General features: G+C 43.8%; 1 protein-coding gene across 1 annotated transcript in view; it reads left to right on the forward strand.

Annotated features, from left to right (window-relative positions):
• Positions 1-26,203, forward strand: part of ZNF384 (zinc finger protein 384) — a 1,170,835-nt gene extending 1,144,632 nt beyond the window's left edge. The window contains exon 7 of the mRNA XM_044079105.1: positions 25,095-26,203. Within this exon, the coding sequence (XP_043935040.1) occupies positions 25,095-25,316 (222 nt within the window). The 3' untranslated portion in view covers positions 25,317-26,203. The remainder of the gene's footprint in view (positions 1-25,094) is intronic.
• Positions 26,204-26,485: the final 282 nt, after the last annotated feature.

Below are 26,485 nucleotides of genomic sequence, written 5' to 3' on the forward strand. Positions count from 1 at the left end.
CTGATTCCTCTTCTGATCAGGATTTTTCTTTTCCACCGTATGAGGATTCTGATGCAGAGGAAGCCATCCCATCTGCATCTCCACCTGAGGATTACTCTTTTAGAGAGACTTTGCATACTTTAAGGGAACATTTTCACTGGGAGAGTCAGGATTTCTCTGAATCAAAAAAGAGGCTTAGAGATTTCCTTCTTCTTCCTTAGCATAGACCTTTGGCAATACCCTCCTGTATTAGACATTGTTGATTTGTTTTCGGAATCAAGCATGGCTTCTGATTTCCTGCCTCCGGCTCATAGTAAGCCAGACAGATATTACAGGGTTCCTGACTCCCACATATTTCTATTTAAAAATCCTGCTGCTGATCCTGAGACTATGTCTCAGGGTCCCAAGGGTGTAAAGGCCTCTACAGCCAAAAATCCTACCCCCTCTGACAGAGATTCCAGGGCGCTGGATAGATGGGGAAAGAAGGTTTATACGTTTGCAACCTTGGCAGTCAGGACCTTAAACTGCCAGTTTCATATGCTTAAATATCAGCAGCATGTTATGGGCTTACTAAAACAGAAAATTATGTTGATTTCTGATTGTGTGGAAAATAAAGAGTTACAGGAATTATTGCATTCAGCAGAAAAGGTTGGAAAGCATACTTTGCAATGTGGTTTTGATTCCTTGGAGGCCTCTTGTAGGGCCAAACGGATGGCCAGATCTGCCACAAAAGCCAGTGGGCAGAGGCCCAGAAACAAGTCATGTCCCTCATGGATATGGGAGCTATTCATCCGGTACCAGAAAAGGAAGAAGGACAAGGTTTTTATTCCTGGTACCCAGAAAAAGACAATTCATGGCATCCAATACTGGACTTATCTATTTTGAACACGTTCCTGGACATTCTAAAATTCAAAATGCTGACTACAACAGCTACTGCCTATGCTAGGCAGGAATGCTTGGTTAGTAACTCTAGACTTAAAAGAAGCATACCTGCATATCCCAATAAGGGAGTCATGCAGAAGATACCTCCGCTTCAAGGCAGGTTTTTTGCATTACCAATTCTCTGCACTGCCCTTTGGCTTATCTGCTGCGCCCAGGGTCTTTACAAAGTGCCTGGCACCAGTAATCGCATTCTGCAGACAAAGAAGCATTCAAATGTGTCCTTATCTGGACGACTGTCTCATTCAAGCAGAGGGCAGAGACACTCTTCAACATCTGGCGTTTGTAAAAAGGCTACTAGCATGCCTAGGGTACACTATAAACAAAAAGAAATCACAACTGGTACCCTCTCAAATAATTACATTCCTGGGTGCAAGCTTGAATACAACTGCCCAGATGGCTTGCCTAACGCCAGACGAACAAAGGCAACTGACAACATACTTCAAACAAATGGCAACAAAAACCCAGTTATCTGCAAGACAAATTCTGCAGGCTTTGGGGTTCGTGGCATCCTGCATTCAACTAATTCCATATGCAAGACTGTATATGAGAGAACTTTAATGGTACCTAAAAAGTTTATGGAGTTAACATTGTCACAGTCTGGAAACAATGATTCCTTTCATTCCCTGCCTACAACAGGAGTTTCTTTGGTGGGCAGAGACATGTCACCAAAACAAGGGACTGTCATTCACTCTACCACCCCCCCCCACCACCCAAACCCTAACTACAGACACGTCAGTCTATGCTTTGGGGGCCCACTTGGCGGGAAGATGCATTCAGGGCAAATGGAGCCCAAACCAAATGCATCTGCATATCAACCAGAAAGAGATGCTAGCTGTTCAGAATGCCCTGACAGTCTTCATGGACTTACTTCATCCAGGACAACTACTGATAAAGACGGACAACACCACAGTTGTGGCACATAAACAAGCAGGCGGGTACACATTCCTACCCCCTTTGCAGACTAGCTATGGCCTTGTGGAACACAGCCTTGACTTACCAACTACATCTTCAAGCTCAGTTCCTGCCAGGAAAACAAAATACTCTGGCAGACGACCTAAGCAGAAATCTTATGGACCTGCACGAATGGAAACTGGATCCACAGATCTTCAGTATGTTAACACAGAAATGGGGGAGCCCAGACATAGATCTATTTGCCTCTCCCCAAAATTATCAGTTGGTCAAATTCTGCACAAGAACTCATAACAAAAAAGCATGGAAAGTGGATGCCCTATTCTTCAGCTGGAAAAACCTCTCCAAGGTCTTACTAAAAGTCAAACAGGAAGAACCAAAAATTATCCTAGTTGCTCCGGACTTGCCTCACCAGCACTGGTACCCACTTCTAAGGAATATGTCTCAACTTCCTCCATGGTACTTGCCTCGAATACCTCATCTACTGTCTCAGCAGAGCTATCAAATTCTGCACACTCGGCTCCAAACTCTGAATCTTGTAGCATGGCTGATCAATTAATTATTCAAACAACACCTCTCAGTAAATCTGTGATGGATGTCATTTTGGAAGCCAGAAGGCCTAGTACTAGAAAATCTTATGCTGATAAATGGAAGAGATTCTGTGCTTGGAACCAAGCACAAGGAACAGACACAGCAAAGCCCAATATTCCTCAGATTTTACAATATTTGACTGAGATGCTTGACAAGGGCCTATCTTTTTCTTCAATAAAAATCCATGCCTCTGCCATCTCGGCTCATTACAACACAGAGCCTCCCCTCTTTTCTCATCCTCTGCTTAAACAGTATCTTAGAGGGGCCAAAAATTTAAGGCCTCCCAGAAGATCAGCAACTCCTGCATAGGACCTCAATTTTGTGCTGGATAAACTCACCCTGCCTCCTTTTGAACCAGCAGCTACTGCGGATATAAAATTTCTATCTTGGAAAACGGCTTTTTTCTTGGCAGTCACTTCAGCAAGAAGGGTTTCAGAACTTCTGGCTCTCATGGCAGTGGAGACTTTTATTACATTTTACTTAGACAGGGTGCCCCTCAGGACCAAGCCTTCTTTTATGCCTAAGGTGGTATCCAGTGAGGCTCTTAACCAGACCATTCACCTGCCAACATTTTATCCAAATTTGCAGAACAGGGAGCGGATTCTGCATTCATTGGACGTTCACAAACAGCTAAGATTCTACTTAAACAGGACTAAATTTCTAAGAAAGTCTGAGCAACTACTGGTAGCATTTGCTGCAGGGTCAGAGGGGAAGGCTATATCAAAGCAGACTATTTCTAACTTGATAAGCCACTGCATTCGTTTCTGCTACTTGGACCATGGTAAACTTGTGCCCAGGGGGATCAGATCATATTCCACCAGGGCTGCCTCTACTTCAGCAGCTTTTCTCAGAGGGGTTCCAACCATAGACATTCTAGAAGCTGCTACTTGGAGCTCTGTTCATACCTTCACAAAGCATGATCATTTGCCTCTCTTCTCCAAATCCAGGGCAGGCTTTGCCACTGCAGTTCTGCAGGGCCTTATAGCCGCTCTTAATGCTGTGTAGTTCCATCCTCCCATCCATAGCTTTGGGATTCTACCCAAATGTAATGACTGCAACAGTGAAACACAAAGAACATAGTACAGTTGTGTACACTTACCATAAATGTAGATGTTCAAGTGTATTCACTGTTGCAGTCCGGGTTACCCATCATCTCCCTTTCTATACCTTTTCTTTCTTTCACTATACACTAAAGCCTTTGTGGTGTATTTGCTTTTAGATGAAGGTAAAGATGTCCTTCAAGAATGCAACTGCAGTCCTGACATATGGGTTGTCCTGCCTCAGGCAGCCCTTCGGTCGGCCGGATTCCAAAGTCTGGGTCCGGCATCGGCTGATGTTGCCTCCTCCCCGACGTCAGAGCGGCTAGAGTATAAAGGCATCCGCCGACTCCATCTTCTCCAGTCTTTCTTGCCGCGCGGTGCCCGAAGCAGAAGCAGTTCGCAAGTGCCGGTCGGTCAGCTCCTGTGTTTTCAGTTACCGAAGTCATCTAAAAGCTAAGTACCCCGTTGGGGAACATTTTTTCTTGCCTCAGCCAATGTCAGAAAAAATTGAAAAAGTTAATAATTGTTTGTCTTGTGGTAAACAAATACCTCATAAGGACTTCCATTCTTACTGCCTCCCTTGCCTGGGCCCAGACCACAACGTCTCGGCCTGTGCTGCCTGTGCTTGCTTTAATAAGCGCACACTCAGGCGCCGGGCAGAATTTGCCTTAAACTTTTTTGGCAAATCTTTCGCTTATATCATGCCGTCGGAACAACCGACAGCACAATCTACCAAAAAATGCAAGGACCGGGACCGACATCCTCGGCCCGCGTCGTCCACCGATACCATGCCTAAGCCCTCTGCGAGTGCATCGGTCCCTTTGGAAGCGGTAATTCAACCTCCCCAGGCTGACGACATTGCTTTAACGCGTTCTTCGGTCCCGGAGATTTAACGGTGCCGGTTGTTGATTTTCCCTCCAGAAACCGAAGCTCTAGATTTACCCGACACCATTCCTGTGAACAAGGTTACCCCTGCACATGGGGCAGCTAGGCCTCCGGTATCCATGTCCATCTAGGTCTTTGCACGTGCTAAGGCTGCCAGCCAGGCCAAGGCCCATCCTAAATCTACTGCTCAGGGCCCCTCTTCTGATAGACAGATCATGACTCTTGCTGCAGATCTAATCTCTCTTATCAGGGGTTCTCAGCACTCCAGACAGAGGTTCTCAGCCGCCTGCAGATAAAAGGCCTAGAACTGAGCAGACAGACACCCTCTCTTCAGATGAAGCCTCTGGGGATTCAGAGCACTCAGATACCCAGGAAGAATCCTTCCAGGCCTATGAGGACTCGGATGCTGAGGATTCAATTCCCTCTGCCTCCCCTCCAGAGGATATTTCTTTTAGTGAAGTTCTCCACTCCATGAGAGAACATTTTCAGTGGCAGGGTCAGGAATTTTCTGACTCCAGGAAAAGGCTACGTACCCTTCCTTAAGCTACCCCAACACAGGCCTTTATCTATTCCTCCAGTGTTGGATGTCCTTGATGATGTATACTCAGACTCCAGTGCTTCACCTGATTCTCTCCCTCCTGCTCCTGTCAAGCCTGACAGATATTACAGGGTCCCTGAAACCCATAAGCATCTCTTTAAGGCACACTCTGTGGATCTAGAAACTATTTCACAGGGCCCCAAGGCAATGGCTACTTCCTCGGCCAAAAACCCTCTGCCCGCTGACAGGGAAGCTAGGTCCCTGGAGAGATGGGGCAAAAAAGTTTATACCTCTTCCACCCTTGCCATGAGGTCACTCAACTGCCTTTTTCATATGTTTCAGTACCAGGATTACTTAATGGATGATTTGCAGAAAAAGTTAGCCTCTCCTGAGCCTATAGATAGAAAGGCATTGCAGGATCTGGTTCATAACACTCAGCAGGTTAGCAATCATTTTCTTCAGTGTGGTTATGATGCATTGGAAGCTTCATGTAGGGCAGCCATGACAGGGGCCGTTATACGTAGACATGCTTGGTTGAAAGAACAGCCACTGCCAGACCATGTTAAAGTTAAGCTCCTGGATGCACCTCTGGAAAAACAGAAGCTTTTCGGTGCTAATGCACAGGATGTGTTGAAGTCTATTGAGGAAAAGGCAAAATCAGTACAGACTGTCAAGGATTTCCTCCAGGTTCAGCCTCCCAGATTCAGCAGGAATTGGCCGTCAAAGAATTGGTCCTTTCCAGACTCAGACAAGTTTCAAAGGGGAAAGAACAGGCGTGCTCGAGGTAGAGGGCAATACTGAGGCTCCTACAGGGGCCGCCAATGGCAACCACCAAATCAGAGAAGTGGCGCAGGGAGTTCACCTGCACCACAGGGACAATCACAATGACTTGACTTTCACTCCGCCTACCAAGGCTCAAAGAGAAGCACCTCTAGGCGCAAAATTATCCTTATTCTCAAAGAACTGGCACATTTTAACCAAGGACAAATGGATTCTGGACATAATAGACAGAGGTTACAGGTTCCACTTTTCACACCTTACCAACGAGACAAGGCAAGCCAAACCTGCCACAAAATCAAAGGGCAGAGGCTCTCTTACAAGTTTCAAAGCTGTTACAAATAAAAGCTATAGAAAAGGTTCCTCCTCAGGAACAAGGCCAGGGATTCTATTCAAGACTGTTCCTTGTTCCAAGAAAAGAAAAGCAATGGAGGCCTATACTGGACTTGTCCGTTCTAAACACCTTTCTCATTGTGTCAAAATTCAAAATGCTGACGTTACAGCAACTCCTTCCCATGCTGGGCAAGGGGTCTTGGCTGGTTACTCTGGACCTCAAGGAGGCATACCTGCATGTCCCAATCAGACACAGCTGCAGAAGATACCTCAGATTTCTTGCAGGAACAGAGCATTATCAATTCTCAGCATTGCCGTTTGGCTTATCTGTTGCACCCATAGTATCCACGAAATGCCTGGCATCAGTAGTTGCACATTGCAGACTCCAAGGGATTCAAATATACCCTTACCTGGACGACTGCCTCATACAAGCAGACAGCAAACAAACCTTGATAAAAAACGTGGACTATGTCATTCAGTTGCTACAGGCTTTGGGATACACAGTCAACATTCAAAAATCAAGACTATTGCCATCCCAAAAGATTATTTTTCTAGGAGCAAACCTGGACACACAATCACAAATGGCTTTCCTCACAGAGGAGAAACAACAGCATTTACCAGATTACTTCAAAAGCCTAGCAAAACTTACCCAGCTGACCGCAAGGAAGATACTGCAGGCCCTGGGTTTCATGGCATCTTACATTCTTCTGATCCCTCTGGCAAGACTACACATGAGAAAGCTACAATGGTACCTAAAAAGCTTATGGTCTCAACACAGCCACAATCTAGAAGATGTAATGCCACTCATTCCATGCCTGCAAAGGGAATTTTTGTGGTGGGCTCAAGCAAGCCATTTAAACCAAGGCATGCCTTTCAACAAAGTTCAAGCAAGTCAAACCATTACAACAGACGCCTCAGATCATGGATGGGGGGCACACATGGAGGACAGATGCATTCAAGGTCAATGGACTCCCACGGAAATGCCTCTGCACATAAATCAAAAAGAGATGTTGGCAGTGATGCATGCAATAGAAGCCTTTGGAAAATCTCTTCAACAGGGCCATCTGCTAATAAGGACAGACAACACCACTGTCATGTGGTATATAAACAAACAAGGAGGCACTCACTCGTATCCCCTCTGCAGACTAACAATGGCTCTTTGGGAAAAGTCCCTGAAACTGAACATCCATTTGCAATCCCAGTTTGTTCCGGGCAAGGACAATGTTCTGCCGGAGAGGTTGAGCAGAAATTTCGTGGATCCACACAAATGGATGCTGCATCCACACATTTTCTCACAAATAACAACTGCATGGGGAGGACCGGACATAGATCTCTTTGCTTCTCATCTCAATCACCACCTGGACAGGTTCTGCTCAAGGACACACCATCCTCTAGCCTGGAGAACGGATGCTCTCTCCTTCAGCTGGAATACCCTAAAAATCTATGCATTCCCTCCTCTACCACTACTAACCAAGGTGTTACTGAAGATCAAATCAGAGCAACCAAAAGGAATATTGATAGCTCCAGACTGACCAAGGCAGCATTGGTATCCCTTGCTACTGAGCATAACTCACACCAAACCGTGGCCCTTGCCCCAATGGCCTCTGCTCCTAACTCAACACAATTACAGGACTGTTCATCAAAACCTGCAAACATTACAACTGACAGCTTGGAGGGTTACATGACTTTGTCCCATGTCCCCCTCTCCGAAAAGGTTCAGGAAATCTTGCTGGAAGCACGCAGACCTTCCACCAGGAAAACCTCAACTACGTCTTGGAAAAATTAACTCTTCCTCCTTTTGAACCAGCAGCATCTTCAGAAATGCAATTTCTCTCCTGGAAAACTGTCTTCCTGTTGGCAGTTACCTCAGCAAGAAGAGTCTCGGAGATACAGGCCCTCATGGCAGTACCTCTCTTTCTCATTTTTCATCAGGACAGAGTTTCTCTAAGGACCAATCCTTCATTCATGCCAAAAGTGATATCCAGGGTGTCTCTAAATCAAGCAATTCACCTGCCTACTTTCTTTCCCAATCCTCAAAATAAAGGGGAAAAGCTGCTGCATACTTTGGACATACAGACAATTACGCTACTACTTGGACAGAACAAAGACCACCAGGAAGTCTGACCACCTATTTGTAGCATATGCTGCCGGAGTGCAAGGAAAGGCAGTCTCCAAACAAACAATTTCAAAATGGATTGGACACTGCATCAGATTCTGTTACTCCTTCCATGGAAAGGATGTGCCAGCCAATATTAGGCCACACTCAACCAGAGCTATAGCCACATCCACAGCCTTTCTAAGAGGAGTGGCTACAAAGGACATTCTAGAGGCTGCTACATGGAGCTCCATGCATACATTTACCAGACACTACAACCTGTCTTTATACTCCAGATCCCAAGCAGGCTTTGCTTCTGCAGTCCTGCAGGGTCTTTTAGCTACACCATCCCTTGCTTAGATCCTACCACCCCCAGCTTGGCTATGGTATTCAACCCATATGTCAGGACTGCAGTTGCATTCTTAAAGGACATAGTACAGTTTTGTACCTACCATAAATGTAGATGTCCGATAGATATGCAACTGCAGTCAGGTTTTCCCTCCCTCCTACCCCTTTGCTTTTTTCCTTGGGTCCATTCCCCCTCTCCTTTTTAGCTGGGGATATCTGTTATGGTGTATCTGTTTATTACTGTTGTGCATGTCTGGAATTTTTTGCTTATCCATTCACAAAATTTAGCTTTCCTTGGAGGGCACCTGGCATCTGGGGCAAGAAACACTGAAGAAGATGGCGTCAGCGGATGCCTTTATACTCCAACTGCTCTGACGTCGGGGAGGAGGCGACATCAGCCGACTGAAGGGCTGCCTGAGGCAGGACAACCCATATGTCAGGACTGCAGTTGCATATCTATCGGACATCTACATTTATGGTAGGTACAAAACTGTACTTTTATGTTGCTAAAAGTGCATTTATATATATTTCTGTTTTGATATATATATATATATATATATATATATATTTATATATATATTTTTTGCTCCCCATTTGGGGGCACCTGACATCTGGGGCAAGAAAAACTGAATAAAATGGCATTGGCTGCATGTTTTACACCCCTGACGACCTGACGTCATGGAAGAGGCGACCGCAACCAATGCAGGACCCAAGACTTTGTTATTCAGGCCGACTGAGGGCAACCTGCTAGCAGATTACCTAGATGTAATGACTGCAACAGTTAATACACTCGAACATCTACATTTATGGTAAGTGTACACTACTGTAGTTTTTCTGGTATCCTAGGCCGTTTCTGATGTATTGCACATGCGTAAGGGACATGTTCCCACACTTACACAGCACATCAGTTCTGTGCAGAGGAACAACGGAGACAGGGGGATCTCATTTGCCCTTTTTTTTTTTTTTTTTTTAAACACATCTCAGTATGTAGTACGAGTTGATGAACTCGTATAACATAGTGAGATATATTAAAAAGGCAATGGAGGTCTTCCTTTGTGTGTTGACAGGAGGATCTCCATTGCATTTTCTAATGATATCTTGCTATGCTATACGAGTTCTTCGACTCGTAACACATAACGAGATATGTTTGTAAACACAACAGAGATCTTCATTTCTCCATTCCTATTTCTGCAGACTGGAAATACAAACAGGTGGTATACAAATGGAAATAGTCCAGGCATCCAGACCTTTTCCCATTTGCGTACTCTCGGATTTCAACAGGCACTCTGTTTGGGCTGGCCAATTAGCATACTCATTTTTGTATGTAAATGGCCAGTCATTGTGTAATATAACATAAATATGTACATACACATTTATACTTTTACATTTATCTTCCATGACGTCTCCCTATGTGCTTTCATTACGTTATATTCCTGTGTATACTGTATGGGGCACGTGTCTTTATATGGGGGCTTCACATCTTTGCTACACTGACATCTCACTTTTGGAACTGCTGCTCTACACTGGTTGGCAAAAACTAATTGCTACATAGTTTACATTTACTAAAATAAGTTTAACAGTACTTTCACATGATGAAATAAATTGCCTGTCTTGGGACTCGAACCCTGAGCACGTGCATGTAAAGTTGTTACTCTAACCACTTCACTGTCATGGCTTGGATGTTTTCCCATATCTATTTTCATTTAATTCCTGTGGGATGTTTAAGCTGTAATGTACACACCCACTTAGCTACACTTAAACATCCCTTAGGGCATTATAAACAGGGATATAGTAGTAGTATTATTTTTTGTATGTTATCAGGGTGTGTATTGTGGTGTTGTGACTATTTGGGACTGTGTTTGTGACATATTGTAATGATTGGGCTTTCAAGGTTCTGTGCATGTTTCATGCTGATGCATGGCTGTTCAGTATATGCTTTATTTCTTTTGTGGGGCTGGGGTTGTGCTTATGTACACTTGGGGGATTTATCCCCTATTATGTGTGCATTTGCATACATTACCTGCTTTTGCAGACTGCAGAAGTGCCGTACGGCACTTTAGCAATACAGAGAGTGTGTCACAGAGGCTGTGACACACCCCCTGTATTGCTTTCCTACTGCCGTTTTGCTTTCAGTGTCCGCGGACACTGAAATGCTTCTGTTTTACATTTCAGTGTCCGCGGACAGTGAAACACTGGCATAATATTATAGCTAAGCTCTAATATTATGCCAGTACGACATTGGAAGTGCTGTACTGCACTTTCTGAGTGCAGGGGATGTATTTAGTGTCCATGCACTGCACGGACACACCCCCCTGCGCTCGCAGACAGAACCATGTCCGTTTTAGAGTATGGCAGTGCACCTTCATACATATGCATGGCACGCTACCGTGCTGCACAGGAATGGTCCCTTCCATGCAGGAATAAGCTATTCCTGCACAGAAGTTTGCTGAATCCAGCCAAGGATATAATAGCTGCCTTCCATGGAACAAACCTTGAAAATTAAAACGCTACCGATATTATGAACATTAAAGACAAAGCTAAAGAAATAATTTAAAAAGGATAAATTAAAGAGCTGGAAGGGTGACATACTACCACAAGAGGAGTCTAGAGATAATGTAGTAGGGACCACAGGATTCCCTGTGAAATTGGGGTAGGGGCAACCAAAATACTGGGAACAACTGCTAGGAGATCAAGGAACACTTACATGGGGGGAGATAGGAACTTGTAATATTCTAAATTCAGAGGATAAACTGGGTAAGAGAAGAAAAAGCACTGGTCATTAGTAATATGATGGGTGTATGTGGTGAGACATGAAAAAGAACAGAGAAGAGGGCAAGTCTCTTATTTATACAGGAGGTTACAAATGGAGGAAGTAGCAGAAGTATTAAAACTAAACCAGGACTGGTAGAAATTCCTTGCTATAACACAGAAGAATGCGAAAAGATCTGTCCTCTCTTGAGAAAAGCACTAAAGTCATGAAAGTTTAGAATATTTGCATGGAAATGTCTGCTTAAGTGTTTTATACTTCAGATAGAATTGCTAAGGCATATGCAGCAGAAAGTAACGTTTGTTGGAGATGTGACAGAAATGAACCAGGAGACTGGAGACTTGCATTTTGGATGTGCAGACCATTAACAGATTTTAGGAAATATGTGAATGAATTTATAGTTGGACTATTAATCATGGGCAGGGACATAAAAGAAGAAAATTAAGATTACTACTTAAGAACCTGAGGAGACTTGGGTATGCTATAAGCATGTGAAAGAAATCCTGACAAAAATAATGACTAGAAAGGCCATAACACAGAAATGGAAAAATTGGAAGAAACCTACAAAAAGACATTATTCAAATTGTAGCACAGTTGAGAGTAGACATAGAAAGAGAATTTATAGAGAAAGTCAGAAAACAGAAATGTGCAAATCTTTGGTTCCCATGGATGAGAATGTTGGAAGCTCCTTGAGCATAGGGGAAAGGATTGCTAACTCATAAGTAGTTGTGAGCAGTAGCATAGCTAGGACAGGGTAAAGGAGGCAAGTGTCCTGGGTTCAAACTGTTTGAGGGTTTAGTCAGCCATCTAAGCCATCATCCTGATTCTTGATCACTCTTTAGTGAAGAAATTACAGCTTTTAAAAGCTGGTACTGTATTTTTGGTCAAATATTTACCACTCCATGTGTCGTCTAAACTGACTGTAGCAAGCACTTTAATATGGTTTAAACATAAACAAAACCTTATTTAACTGAAACCTGATGCTTTATACAGGGTAAAAACTGTAGCAACTACTGATATGTTAAAGAGGAAGGTCAGGAGGCAGGGGGCAGAAATGGGACCTGATTGCCCGCTGTATTTCAGGAGTCTCGGGTACCTGTTTGCGGCCTTTTAATTTTTTTCATCTTCCATTGAAGAGCTGGGGCAGGAGGGAAGGGGGATGATCTGGCCACCTTGTTGTGTCAGTGCTAAGAACAGACCTTTTTTGTGTTTGTTATTTTGCTCTTCCATTGGGGAGCTGGGGCAGGACGGAGTGGGGCATGGCTTGTATCTGACCAATTGTGTAAGTAGAAGGAGCAGACATTTTTTGCTCATCACTTGAAGAGATTGGGAGTGGGACCGGTGCTCTGAATGGCTTGGCATTCAAATCACTCTTTTTAGTCAAGCAAACTTTGGAAACAGGCCAGTGGTTATGTCCCTAGCCAGGGTACTACCCATATAGTTTAGGCTACCTTAGCAGTGTTCATTCCAACTTCTGTTGTTATGGTAAGTGTACTTACAGAGTTGTACTTTATCTGTAGTCTGCTTTTGGTGCAAGAACTAGGGCAATGCCTTCTACTGTACTACGCCCTTTCTCAGGTGGTTTGTGATTCTGTCCCTCAGCATAGCAGTCAACGTAAGAAAGCAAGGCCTGCAACTTGCAAGGCAGGTCCTGTTAAAGTGATGGTAGTGCATTGTATTGTTGTCTTTTATATCAGTACATCAGAGGGTCATGTTTTTTTATTTTATTTTATTTATGTAACATTTGTTTACTGGAAAGGTCCAACTTGGAACAAAGCCAATTTTCAGCGGAGGCCCGGGAAGAAACGCTCTAGACACATGCCTTTGTAATGTGGGAGGAAACCAGAGTACCCGGAGGAAACCCACACAAATGTAGGGAGGACATGCAGACTCCGCACAGAAGGTACCCCAGCCGAGAATCAAACCAGAAAATCTTTTGCTTTGAGGCGACAACGCTACTGCTGCACCACAGCACTATGTTAAAGTATGTTCATTTGATGTTGCCACGTGCTTCAGCTGAAAATTACAGTGAAAACACATTCTAGAGACTGGCAGCAGTGTTTCAGGGGATCTGATAAGCATCCACCACCATAACGTTGTCCATTTCTTCTTGGGTTTCCTGAACAGAATATGATTTATTGCTACAGTAGCCTTCTTTGAAAGATAGGAAATTTACTTTAACAATAGATCTTTGAGGAGGATATCACCCACCACTCCCATTACCTTTGTCCTTATTCTTTATGTAGTTTCCTGTTATTAGTATATAATTACTGTATATAGTTCTCAGTGCTTTGTTTAAAATTTTAGCCAGCCTGCATTTGCCTACCTTATCAGAATTCCTTATATTTGAGGATGATCACTGTGTTTCAGTTTTGCATTAATAGCAACATGGGATTTCCTTGCTGTGGAAGCTCTTGACCATCCTGAATAGCAGAGACTTTTGTCTCCTCCTTCAGGCCTGGTGGATGTCCTATACCTGATGTCAGGGCATGCGGTTACAAGAGTCATTGGCAGGTGTCATGTTTTCAGTTCTTTCTTGCCATCAGAGCCTGAAGCATCTATTGTCTAGAGTGGCTGACCAGTCCTTGTCATAGAGTTTCTAAAGCTAAGTGCCCCATTGGGGAATTATTTACTGCTTTTCTAGCAGTTGTGTATTAGATTTATAAAACCGTAATACTTGTCTTCAGTATAGAGAGCAAGTTCCACATAAAGACTTGTCCTTTTTTTTTTTTTTTGGTCTAGGCTCAGAGCACATGCCCAACTGCCCCCACTGTGCTCATTGAGATCTCGGACAAGGAATGGGAACATCACAGTATGGCATGTGGTAGTCACACTGGCTCTTCTCAAAAACAGAAGGAAGGCATTCTAAGCACTTTAGAATAGCATCCAACAGTCCACCCAGAGTCGTGGTAGTCAGAGGAGAGATGCCCTTGCAGTCTCCTCCAATGACAGACTGTGCAGCTGAGGCCTTTACCAAGACTCTTTTGGAGTCTGATATGCCATCATCCCCCTCTGTGTTTACATGTATCGAAGGACTTGGGTCATTGGTTGGGTCTGGGGTCGATTTGCAGGCCTTTACTTCCAACACCCACACTAGGTCTTATAAGGGGGACTGGAATCTCCTGGGTTAGAGAGGAGTCATTAACAGACAGAGCACAGGCTGCGACCACCTACATCCTGGCCCAAGTATATCCAGTGCCACAACAAGACCAAAACCAAAGGCCAAACTCAAGAAGGTTGCATCCAACTTGCTGTGGCCTAGGCCTTCTGGGTCCACCTTTCACCAGGCCTATCAATCTGATTTTAGTCAGGCTAGCTGAGCATCTCCTACATATTGTAACATCAGAGTAGCTTTGGCCTGCCAGAACCACTGCTTCAAGAACTTCTACAAAAAGAGAGCGGGTCCTTCATCCAAGAGTCTGATTCCTAAAACTGTGATGAAGAATACTTTGCATATGCTGACCAGATTTCCACTGGTTCATATGTTTTAAGGTCTGATGAAAATCTTGCCTCATGAGGACTTCACCTTTGGGGAGTCATTCTATAAAATGAAGGGAGTTCTTCATCTGGGAAGTTCAGGACTACCCACAATCTCAGAACAGGGTAAGAGAATTTTTAAAGTGTGCTGAATACAAACCTCTTGGTATTCTTGCAGTACTAGGGGTAGCGGATGATGTCATACTTGATCCTTCCCTGCATTCTGACTGACAACTGCCTACTTCCAGGAAACCAGACCATTTCCCCAGGGTCTTAGATTCCCATAAGCACTTTTTTTAAAAATATCAAGAAAGATCCTGATGTGGAGTCTCAAGGTGCCAAGGGAGCTAAGGACAGCATCTCTAGAAATCCTATGTCAAGTGAGAAAAAATGCAAGACTCTGGACATGTTTGACCAGAAGGCTTACTCCTCTGCCACCCTGGTTGTGCATGCCAGTTCCATATGGTCAAAAAACTGGAGGGGTGGAGGACAAAGCGCTGTCTAAAAGAATTTCTTGAATTTTGCAACTCCTGTTCTTAGGCTGCTAAAGTATTCTTCACATTGCAGTTTTGATGCTTTAGAAGCATCAAGCAAGGCAGCTGCCTCTGGGTTAGTAATTAGTAGGCATGCCTAGTTAAGGGAACAGCTGCATCCAGAAGTTGTAGAATCAGAACACCTGGACACCCCATTGGAGAAGGAGTTTCTATTGGGACCTGTGGCTGAAGCATTATTTAAGAAGCTGGAGGACAAGCTAAATGCATTCAGACTGTTAAGGACCTTTTGCGAGTCCAGCCACATAGATTTAGCAGTAACTATTGTACAAAACACCGGCCCTTTTTTACTTCTCAACACAGACAAAGATGGAGAAGAACCAAAAGGGACAAGACAGCAAAATCAACAGAAGCAATGACAAACAGACCAAGGAACCAGGCCCCTGTCTCAGGGGCCCATCAAGAAGTAGCCTTGACTCACCCAGGCACCTCCGTCTTCCTCAACCCCATATCCCACTCCAACCCCTTCCTCCCGTGATACCTCAGAACTAGGTAGGACATTATCCCGGTTCTTAAAAGAATAGAACATCATTCAAGACTGCACTTAAAACAAAGTTTGTAACTTGATTTTGTTATCTCACTTCCAAAGCTGGTGGGCATTCCCTGTGCCCCAGAGGATTAGTTAAAAGGCCTTAATACAAATAGATCTTTGGCTAGGTCTGTGCTCTATAGATCAAGTCCCTCTAAAAGAATGGGATGCAGGCTATTACTCAAGACTGTTCCTAGTGCCAAGGAAAGAAGGAACATGGAGACCAGTCTGTCAAGGCTGAAACAAGCTCATGCTGGTTCTCAGAATACTGACCATACAAAAGTTTCTGCTCATGTTATCACCTCAAGCTTTCTTGGTCACCCTAGACCTAAATGATGCATACCTGTACATCCCCATTGGTAGGACTCACTGGAGGTAGTTTCAGAGCAGGTGGGAAGCTTTATTAATTGTCTGCTCAGCTCTTTCACTTGTCTGCTGCACCCAGAGTTTTCACAGTGTCTGATCCCAGTAATTGCTTTCTGCAGAACAAAGGGAATTCATATTTAACCCTATCAACATGATTGCCTGACTCGGGCCAAATCTGTTTAACTACAGTTATCTCCTCTGGGGGTTTACTCAGTGTCAAGAAGTCAAATCTGACTCCCACATACTAAGTGGTGTTCCTAGGAGCCCAACTATACACGGAAAAACAAGTGGCCTCCCTGTTGCAGGAAAAAGGTGCCTTCCTAATCCAGTACTTCCACAACCTTTTAAGCCAAGTAGTTATGGCAGCCTGGTAAGTCCTGAGAACCTTGACATACATTGGTATCGTGCATTTTGATGATTCCCTTGGCCAGTCTGCATATGAGGAAGATTTAATGGTACATCAGGAAATTGTGATGCCAATACAGATATTCCCTCAACCTATAAGGTACAGCTTCTCCCTTGCTTAAAAAAATAATTTGTATTATGGACCAAGGTTATGCCATGAGCAAAAGAGTACCCTTTCAAATCCTGCCAGAAAACCAGGTTTTGACTACAAATGCCTCAGACCTGGTGTGTGTGCATATTTCAGTGGTTTCCAGGTCCTGGGAAAATGAGACCAGACCTTTCTAAGAAGCCATATAAACCAAGAAGAGATGTTGGCAGTCCTTAAAGGCATCATTTTAAATCGAGTTGCTGGCTACTGAGATTTGTCTGCATACATCAACTGGACATAAGCTGATTTAAGTATATTTTCTGCACTTTTTGTGGTTTTATAATTTGCACTGTGATTCCTAGTACCTAGGCTCTGTTGAAACTGTCTTGTGTGTGTCTCTGAAGCTCTGCAGTAGTTGTTAGACTGCTTTGAAATTCCTTTAAGTGTTAATTAGCTTGGGGGGTTTCTGCTAACATTAAAATCTGTGTTGGTTACATTTCTAGTAATCATTTTAAATCGAGTTGCTGGCTACTGAGATTTGTTTGCATACATCAACTGGACATAAGCTGATTTAGGTATATTTTCTGCACTTTTTGTGGTTTTATAATTTGCACTGTGATTCCTCATATCTAGCTCTGTTGAGACTGTCTTCCCCACTCCCCCTCCCTGTTCTTGGTTGTAGTTTAAATTTGGTGGCTTTTGCAGTGCCCGCCCCACTGTAGGTTTGATCTAGGACACTCCCCCAGTCCCATCTCCTTACCGCATTCTACCTAATAAACCCTTTCTGCACTTGCTTTTAGTCCTTTTTAATTTAATTACATTTTTTCAAACTGTGTGTGGACTAATATCGCTACATACTCAAGTGTGCCAGCTTGCACTGCATGTGAATTGTTTTTACTACTGTTTTTGCTACTTTTCTGAAAAAAAAAATTATCTGCTTTTACTGTATTTGTGTTTCTTCTTAATTTATTTTGCTTTTGCGTCATCTTAAAAGTATTCAGTTGTATTTATTACTTCTTGGTGTAACTCATTCTAAGCCTTTTAGTTTAAGCACTTGGGCTTCAGGCCAGTTCTTTTACATTAAGAAGGTTTGTGGTCTGCACTGTAGTGGCAGGACAGGTAGCTTACATCCTTCTAAGTTAGGAACTGCTGATTGAGGGCTCAGTGTCAGTTATTCTAAAAGTGTATTAATTCTGGTTTAAGCACTTGGGCTTCAGGCCAATTAAAAGGGATCGTGGTCTGCACTCTTGTGGGAGGAGAGGCTGGAATCTGCCCTTCTGAGATGGGAATATCTGGTTAAAGGCTTATAGTGCCTGCATATTTGAACTGCTTCTTACTGAAATTGGTACACCTTGTTTGCTGTAGCGTAGACTAGATCCAGGCCTGCTGAATCTAGCTCTGTTTGTATGCTTGTTTGTTTGCTTGTAATTTCCCTGAAACGCTAATACCACCTAAAACGCAGCTTTTCAGCGCTTCTGTGGATCCCTAGTGATATCTGCATTGCTTACTGTACTCATTTCCTGGTTTCACTTAAAATAAAGTTACTGTTTGTCGTTTTTGCATTTAAGTTACCTGTAACACATTGCATTTAAGTTACCTGGCACTTGCTCACTAAAGCAATTATATAAGTCAGCACTAAAGAATTAAAAGCACTACACCCTCACAAACTCCCCTTGAGTACCTTGTTCCCCATTGGCCCTTTTTTTTCAATTATAAAGGAATTCCCAATACTATTCTAGCATGTCCAAAGGTCAGTTGTCAATCTTCTCTCCGGTCCAGCTGGTGAATCTGGGAATCTTGAGGCAGTGTTACAACTGCCTCATGTACACAGACAACCTTCTCCTCCTCCCAACAAATTCCAACACATGTGAGAGATGCATCCATATAGCCAAACTGGAGGCTAAGCGCTCTCAACTCAGTACTGGCGTAACCAGTCAGGAGGAGAAGGAAACCACACTCACTACAATTCCAGTCTCACATAGACCTACCACGACCGCAAACCAAACACATAAACACACAAAAACATACTCGGAGGCTCTAAATAAAAATCTGCCTAAGCAGCAGAGACCTCTAAAGCAGACACCCAAGCAACCGCTACCCCAAAACAAAACACGTGCAACACATAGCTCACAAAGCCAGTGTGCCGAACAGTCACAGCCCTTAAGGCTAAACAACACACCTGATACACTTGTAATAGGTGACTCTATCGTCAGGCACACTGACGTCCCGCTCACCAGCCTGAACAAGGAGAAGTTCACGGTGAGCTGCCTGTCAGGCGCTAGGATCCGCCACATAACACAAGCACTCAGGTCACTCCAAAGCAAGTGCAAATATGACTCAGTCATTGTCCATGCTGGTGTGAATGACCTGAGAAGTACCTCCCTGGACTACATGAAAAGAGACATAGAGGAGCTCTCTGAGCATGTGGCCCAGGCCGGTATGACCCTGACCTTGAGTAGCATCTTACCCTCGCCAAGAATGATGCCACAATATGAAGACAAGATGATCAATTTCAACAATTGGCTTAAGTATTGGTGTCATTCAAAGGGGATCCAATGCCTGTCAGCCTGGGATGACATGCTCGACAAGCCACGATGTTTCGCTAGGGACGGCTTGCACCTGTCACCCCTGGGCTTTCGGATATTGGCAAAGGCTCATGCTACCCCCATAGTGCCTTTTTTAGGCAAGTCTCAAAAGACAAACCCACCGCCATAGGTATCACAAGGGATAAGAAACTAAGAGTAATGCTACTCAACGCCAGAAGTCTAAACCTCAAGATGCACGCACTCAAAACTCTCCTTAGCATGGAGAACATCAATATCTGTGCAGTAACAGAAACCTGGTTCAAGGCTCCCGAGAGCACCCCAGCACTACCAGGTTATACCTCATACCATGCTTTTCGGCCCCAAAACTTGGACCGACCCACTAAAGGAGGGGGAGTATCAATATTCGTCAAAGATAGCCACACCTCCAGGTAGGTGGCACAGCACGAAGCATCAGAGACTATCCATGTGCAACTAACAGTGGGTAAAACTGCCTTCCAGTTTATAGCCTGCTACAGACCACCCTCCCTAACCCAGGAATCCCACTCGCCCTTCCTGAGAACACTGGAAAATATGAAGTTCTCTCCAAACACCATTATATTGGGTGACTTCAACTACCCAAACATAGACTGGGAGCATTACTCTAGCTCCAACACCCTAGCCCAAAGCTTCCTAGAATTTATAAACTCAAATGCTATGGAACAACTTGTTACCACTCCCACAAGAGGGGAAAACATACTGGACCTGATCATCACCAGCATGGGGACTCTATGCTCCAGACCAGAAGTGTATCCCTCACTGGTAAGATCAGACCATAAACTAATCTCACTGGATATTCACATCCCGACCCCACCCCTGCCCAGAAAACCACAGTGAAAAACTTCTCTAAAGCAAATTTCACACTCCTCAAAACCGAGGTGGAATCCTTCAAAGCCCCCGGGCCTGTGGAAAATACGGCCCAGACCGCAGAATCCTTTATAAATGCATTCTATGAACACCTTCAGGAATGCATGGATCATGCGATCCCAAATAAAACCAAGACCCAATCCTCCAAAGGCAGACGTCCTGTCTGGTGGACCCCAGCCATAAACAAACTATACAATAGGAGGAAGCTACTAAATGATAGAACAAAATTCCAAAAAGGGAAGGCATCTCTGATCAGTATTAGCAAAAAACTACAGGCACTCATAAAATCGTCTAAGGCCAGCTTCGAGAGAAAAATTGCACAGGACACTAATCGCAAGGCTTTCTTTAGTTATGTTAGGAACCTGGGTGGTAATTCCCAGATATGCTCAGAATTAGTCCAAAATGACAAAAAATACACCGAACCCACAGACATTGCCAACATCCTAGCTGACAGGTTCAGCGCAAACTACCACCAAAGGGCAAATATCTATCCCAGCAGAGTGCTGCCCCTGACATCTCAGATGCTCAGGTAAGAGCCGCCCTCTCCAAAGCAAAAAACACAGCATCAGTGGGACCAGACGGTGTCCCGGGCTGCATCCTACATGAACTCCAAGAAGAGCTAAACCCAAACATAAAACTACTGTTCAATCTCAGCCTTACTACAGGATATGTACCCAAAGAGTGGCGTACAGCAACTGTGGTCCCTCTCCACAAAGGTGGTACCTCAACGGATCCTGAAAACTATCGCCCCATAAGCCTGACTAGCTTGGTCTGCAAGGCTATGGAAAGGATCATCATAGACCTCATAAATAAAGATATTGGGGACCTACAGACACTGGATCCTACCCAGTTCGGCTTTGTTAAGGGCAGATCCTGCTTCTTAAACCTGGTTGATTTCTTTGAAACAGTCACCAAGGCCATTGACGAGGGGAAGGTGGTCCACACAGCCTACCTGGACCTCGCAAAAGCCTTCGATACAATACCCCACTCAGGCATTATAGGTAAGCTCACCAGCTTAAATATAAACCCCTATGTCACTAGATGGGTTGCAAACTGGCTCAAGGACAGAACCCACATGGTTAGAATTGCTGGAGCCATGTCAGACTCCAAACCAGTTACAAGTGGCGTCCCACAAGGCTCAGTCCTGGGATCTCTCTTGTTCGGTATATATTTCTCGGAGGTACAGGCCAACACGGAAGGACTGTGGCTGACCAAGTTCGCAGATGACTGCAAACTGGGTGCCATAATCGACTCTCCTGCCAACGCAAGCATCCTCCAAAAGGGCCTCATAGAAACAGACAACTGGTGCCAGAGCCATGGCCTCAAGCTAAATGCCAAAAAGTGCATAGTCATCCCCTTTGGCAAAAACAAAGTGCCCACAAATTACCACATAGGTGGTAATCCATTAAGTACAGAAGAAGTAATTAGGGACCTGGGGACCCAAGTTGATAGCAATCTCTCATTTGACAACCACGTGGCCAAAGTGGTTAGAAAAACATTTTATATAGCCCACCTAATCATGAAGGGATTCACATCTAGGTCAGGGGAGGTCATCGTGCCTCTTTACTCATCCCTCATCAGGCCCATAATTGAGTACAATGCCCCTTTTGGGATGTACCTTACCAGACACCTGCAGCAACTGGAAAGACCCCAAAAGTACCTCACCAAGAGGATCAAAGGGCTCAAACAGATGCCATATGCTGCCTGGTTAAAGAAACTCCAGCTCTACTTAGTGGCATACCGCCTGTTCAGAGGTAATCTGTGCCTGACGTATAAAGCCATGTCCAACCCTGAATTAATGGACATGCTGCACCTCAGAAAATCCAAATCCCATCGAGCTACACGCTTGAGAGACTTGAACCTCAGCACTGAAATAAATAGGACATGCTGGAGGGACAGATTCATAACCCAGAGGCTCCCTTCACTCTGGAATAAAATCCCAGTCCAGGTTAGGCAGAGTCCCTCATTGACTCTCTTCAAGAGGAATCTTGATGCGTGGATGGGATATCGTAGGTTTACCCCGGGTATCACTTCTGTGTCACTGTTAGACAGAGGCACAGTATACTAACCTCAAAAAAGGCATAGCAAAATTAATTTAAAATGGGTGGCGAAAGCCAAACACATTCTGGCTAGGCTTATAAATGCCCTAGGGCAGATAGCCTAGTATGAACCTATGAACCTAAAGGCATTCAAATAACTTTGGACGACAGGGGCTCTATTAGTTAAGACAGACAACACCATAGTGATGTGATAAATAAACAGGCAGATACCCACTCAGCCTGTGTGCCACTTAGCCATGCAGCTCTGGGAAGTGGCTTAGTCCATGGGTTTGCATCTATTTGTCCAATACCGGGCAGAGGGAGATCAGCCACCTAGCAGACCACCCCATCAGGTCAGAGACGGACATACATGAGTGGAGATTAAATAGACATTTTTCAAATGCTAATGTAGAAATGACGTATGACAGAAAAAGACCTTTTGCCACAAGAAGAAAAACAGGCAGATAAGTATTGCACTTTTGCCTTGTAGGGCATTTAGTTGTGCTCGGTGCTCCTGTACCATCAGTGATTAATCTAGCATTTGCATGGAAAATCATAAATCATTACCAGAAGCTGAAAGAAAAGTGTTTCCCTTTGTTGACTGTCGTATGGAAGGTAATGAGCAAAGAGCTTGAAACTAAGAAATTGAGATAGTCTCAGAGGGCCACATGTAATAATCCATAGCTTAAAGTTGATCAGTTATTAGAAAATACGAAAATTGTTGCAGTATCCTTTTCTCGTTGAGCATGGCGTACTTACCGTCACATGCAACTTGAGCTTGGGCTTCGGCATGACTGTAAGTCTGCAAAATATTGGATGGGGTTTTATTCTACTCTTTGCTATTTTCTTTAAAATAGCTGTTGTTATCAACACTTCACTGTCTGGCTGTTGTACATGGTGAATCCAATTTGAAAATGCTTGATTACATCTTATATTATTGTAATTCTATGGAACAACAAGTAAAAAATGTAAAAAGGGAAAAAATATTGCACAAAAGCCGAGGACAGCAGGTCCTAGAGGACGGATCCCTTCTTTCCATGAACAAGTCTATTCTTTATGCCTTTCCTCCCATACATCTCATCCAAGATGGGAAGGACCAAGGGTGATCATAATAGCACCTTTTTAGCCAAGGCAGCCTTGGTCACCCCTACTTCACACTCTTACCAGACAGTAACATTGGCTGCTTAGGAGCCGAATCTGTTTCCTCAGAATAGGGGAATCATCATATACCCCAACATGTGTACTATGAGGTTGACTGTGTGAATGATTTAATCCTTTCAATAAGAATGCCTTGTCCATTCTACAAGAGACCAGAAAACTAAGTACTAAAAAGTCATACCTAAGAAAATGGAAAATATTTTACTTTGTGATGGTACTGCAAAGGTGAGCTACCACTCTATAACATTTCCTCTGATGCTAACCTGCCTAGCTGATCTTGTTTAGCTCATGCCTTTTGTTGTTCATTGGCCAAAACCCATGCCTTGTCTACCTCTGCCTTCTTCCCACTGCAACTCCCTTTATTTTCTAACCCCCTTATGAAACAATTTTTAAGGGCATGATCCACCTCAGACCGGCCATGAGAACCCCCCCCCCCCCCAATGTCAACTTTGTTTTGGAGAAGCTTACTCTGCCACCCTTTGAACCTGCAGCCACCTCTGATATCAAGTTTCTTTCCTAGAAAACTGACTTCTAGGTGGCTGTATTTTCAAGTAGAAGGGTCACTGAGTTGGGAGCCCTAATGTGTGAGTTTTTTTGTTTTTTTTTTCCACCCTCACAGGGTCAATCTGAGGACGGACTCCTCCTTCATGCCCATGGTAATCACTGAAGTCTCTTTGAACCAGTATAAACATCATAAAGTTAGACCAGCTTTTTGTGGCCTTTGCTAGCAATAAAGTGGGAAAAACAGTCAGCAAGCAAACAATTTCTAAGAGGATTTCTAACTGCACTTATTTTTGCTAGAGGCACTATAGTAAACAGGTTCCTGTGCAAATCTGAACACATTCCACTAGGGCTAGACCGATTTCTACTGCTTTTATTACAGGAGCGTCCACCAAAGAAGTCATGGAAGCTGCCACTTGGACTTCTCTTCATACCTTTACCAAGCATTAAAATCTGTCCGTCTTTTCCAGGACCAGATTTGCCTCTAATGTCTTGCACGGCCTTCTGGCTTCAGCGTAACTAGTTTACAACTTTCTACTCTTTTGCTTTGGGAATCCCCCCAGGTTGTTATCACTGCAACAGTGAAACACAGCCATGGTACATTTATGCCTACTTACTATAAATGTAGATGCTCAAGTGTCTCCACTGTTGCAGCATCCTTTCCCACTTACATTCCCTTCTGTTTTGCCTAGGTGTTGGTATGGGCATACTTTTCCCCCCTTAACCTCAGGATCCCCTCCCCAGTAGTGTAGGGTTCAGGTCCCTCTGATTGCGGGAGCTTTGTGCTCCTGGCCTATTGTCAGAGTGTAGGGCTCCATTTTTTTTCTTTTCTTTTGGGGGGGGGGGGGCTTGAAAATGTGCCAGCAGACAACACTTATACCCATATATCCTGACTTAAGAGATAGACAGCTTCTGCTCGGCCTGAAGGAGAGGACAGAAATCTCTAGTATTCAGGTCAGCCAACGGCATCCACAGCTAGGAAGTCCCGTGTTATTACTGCAACAGTCAAGATACTTGAAAATCTACATTTACAGTAAGTAAATGTAACTGTACTTTTCTCAGTTGGAATTACTGATCTTCATGCATGCCAGTTCTGCTTGTAGGGGTATCATTACCAATCATAATTAATAATGTAGACACGGGGTAGCACTGACCTACAGCAGAGGAAAAAAATGGCCTAATATGAGAGCTTTGGCAGCAAGTTATATTCAAACATTATGATTTACTGCTGCAATATCATCTCTCTCTCTGTCAAAGATCTAATGTTAAGGTGTCTTTATAAAGCTGTACTTTGATTAACTGCTGTTTTATTTTTGTCCTTTTGCAGGAAACATACCTGATGAAACACATGAGAAAGCACACTGGTCCTGACCCTCAACAGCAGCAGCAGCAGCAAGGAAACCCCTATCCTTCACCTCAGCAAGTCCCATCGTCTGAGGCACCTCAATGCTCTTTTGACATGAACCCATACAAAAATGATGCACATAAAGACTTGTGCCTCACCGTCAGTACCAGCGCCATCCAGGTGGATCATCTCTCAAGTTCCTAGTGAAGCCTTTTTCTACTTTGCCTCATCTTTTGTGTCCCCAGTCTATTCACTTCCTGAGGCACCTTAATAAAGTGATTAAAACTCATCTCCTTCCAACAGTGGATCTCTGTTTGCTATGGCTTTATTCCTTCTGTTTAGCAAAGTGGACAGAATAGCAAAGACAGAGACAGAGATCTGGACAAGCTTTTGGGACCAGTGCACAGAAATTGGCAAGCAAGCCTTTTTACTTTCTGTTTTAATGGTCTGCATCAGTCCAAAAGGCAAAAAAGGCAAGGTTGCACTTCCCTCTGTTCCCCAAAAAGCATTCAGCCATATTCTGAGATGCTGAAAGACTTGACTTACTCGTCACTGTGGATGATGTGTTCTTTTTCTCACTCATGGATTTTCACATGTTCTCCAGCAAAGAAGAAAAGTAAATTTCTTTTCATTAAATAGTTATGAGGGAGTGATTTTTTATGATGATTCCCGCAGCATGTTTGACAGATAAAGGAGATGAACGGACAGAAATGGGGGCACAAGATAAACTTTTAGGTGTTGCAGCAGACAGCAGTGTTCCAAGGAGCAGATTGTTGGCTTGGAACAGCCACTGTTTTAGCAGAACTTAGTGAAGTGTGGGATGCTTCACTGATGGAGGAAGTGGACAGTCGTGGAATGCCCCTCCATTACTTCTACCCCTGTGAAGACTGCTTCACAAGAGTCACACCAGACTGGTTGTCTTTATGAAGATACCCACTGGAAACTATCTTGAGTTATCTAGCTATATTTTTGTTTTGCTATTTTTACATTTGTTACAACATATTGAGTAGGCTGCAGTTACATCACAGCCTCTGACTAATCCCAGAAGCAGTGTCTTTTGGGTGTTTTTTTTTTTTTTTTTTTTTTTTTTTTTCCATTTTTTTAAAGAAACCTAATGGTGATTGCTTGAAAATTGTCGCTGGTACTACCCTGTCTTCAGCAAAAATATTTGTAAAATGCCCCAAATGTAGATCTGTGTGAGAAGAAAACTGATTTTAGTCATATTTTCTGTTTCACCCCATCCCAGCCCCCAGTCTGCCAAAATCGGTAAAACTGACCTCTCTTTAACATTGGTGTAGTATTCTGGGAGCAAATGTCAGCTTTGTCCCTAGCAGAGGCTGGAGTATATAATTCTGTTCAAGCAGTGTCACTTT

This window comes from Protopterus annectens, chromosome 8.part0, assembly GCF_019279795.1.
Source record: "Protopterus annectens isolate FY-2018-M chromosome 8.part0, PAN1.0, whole genome shotgun sequence".
Classification (NCBI taxonomy): domain Eukaryota; kingdom Metazoa; phylum Chordata; order Ceratodontiformes; family Protopteridae; genus Protopterus; species Protopterus annectens.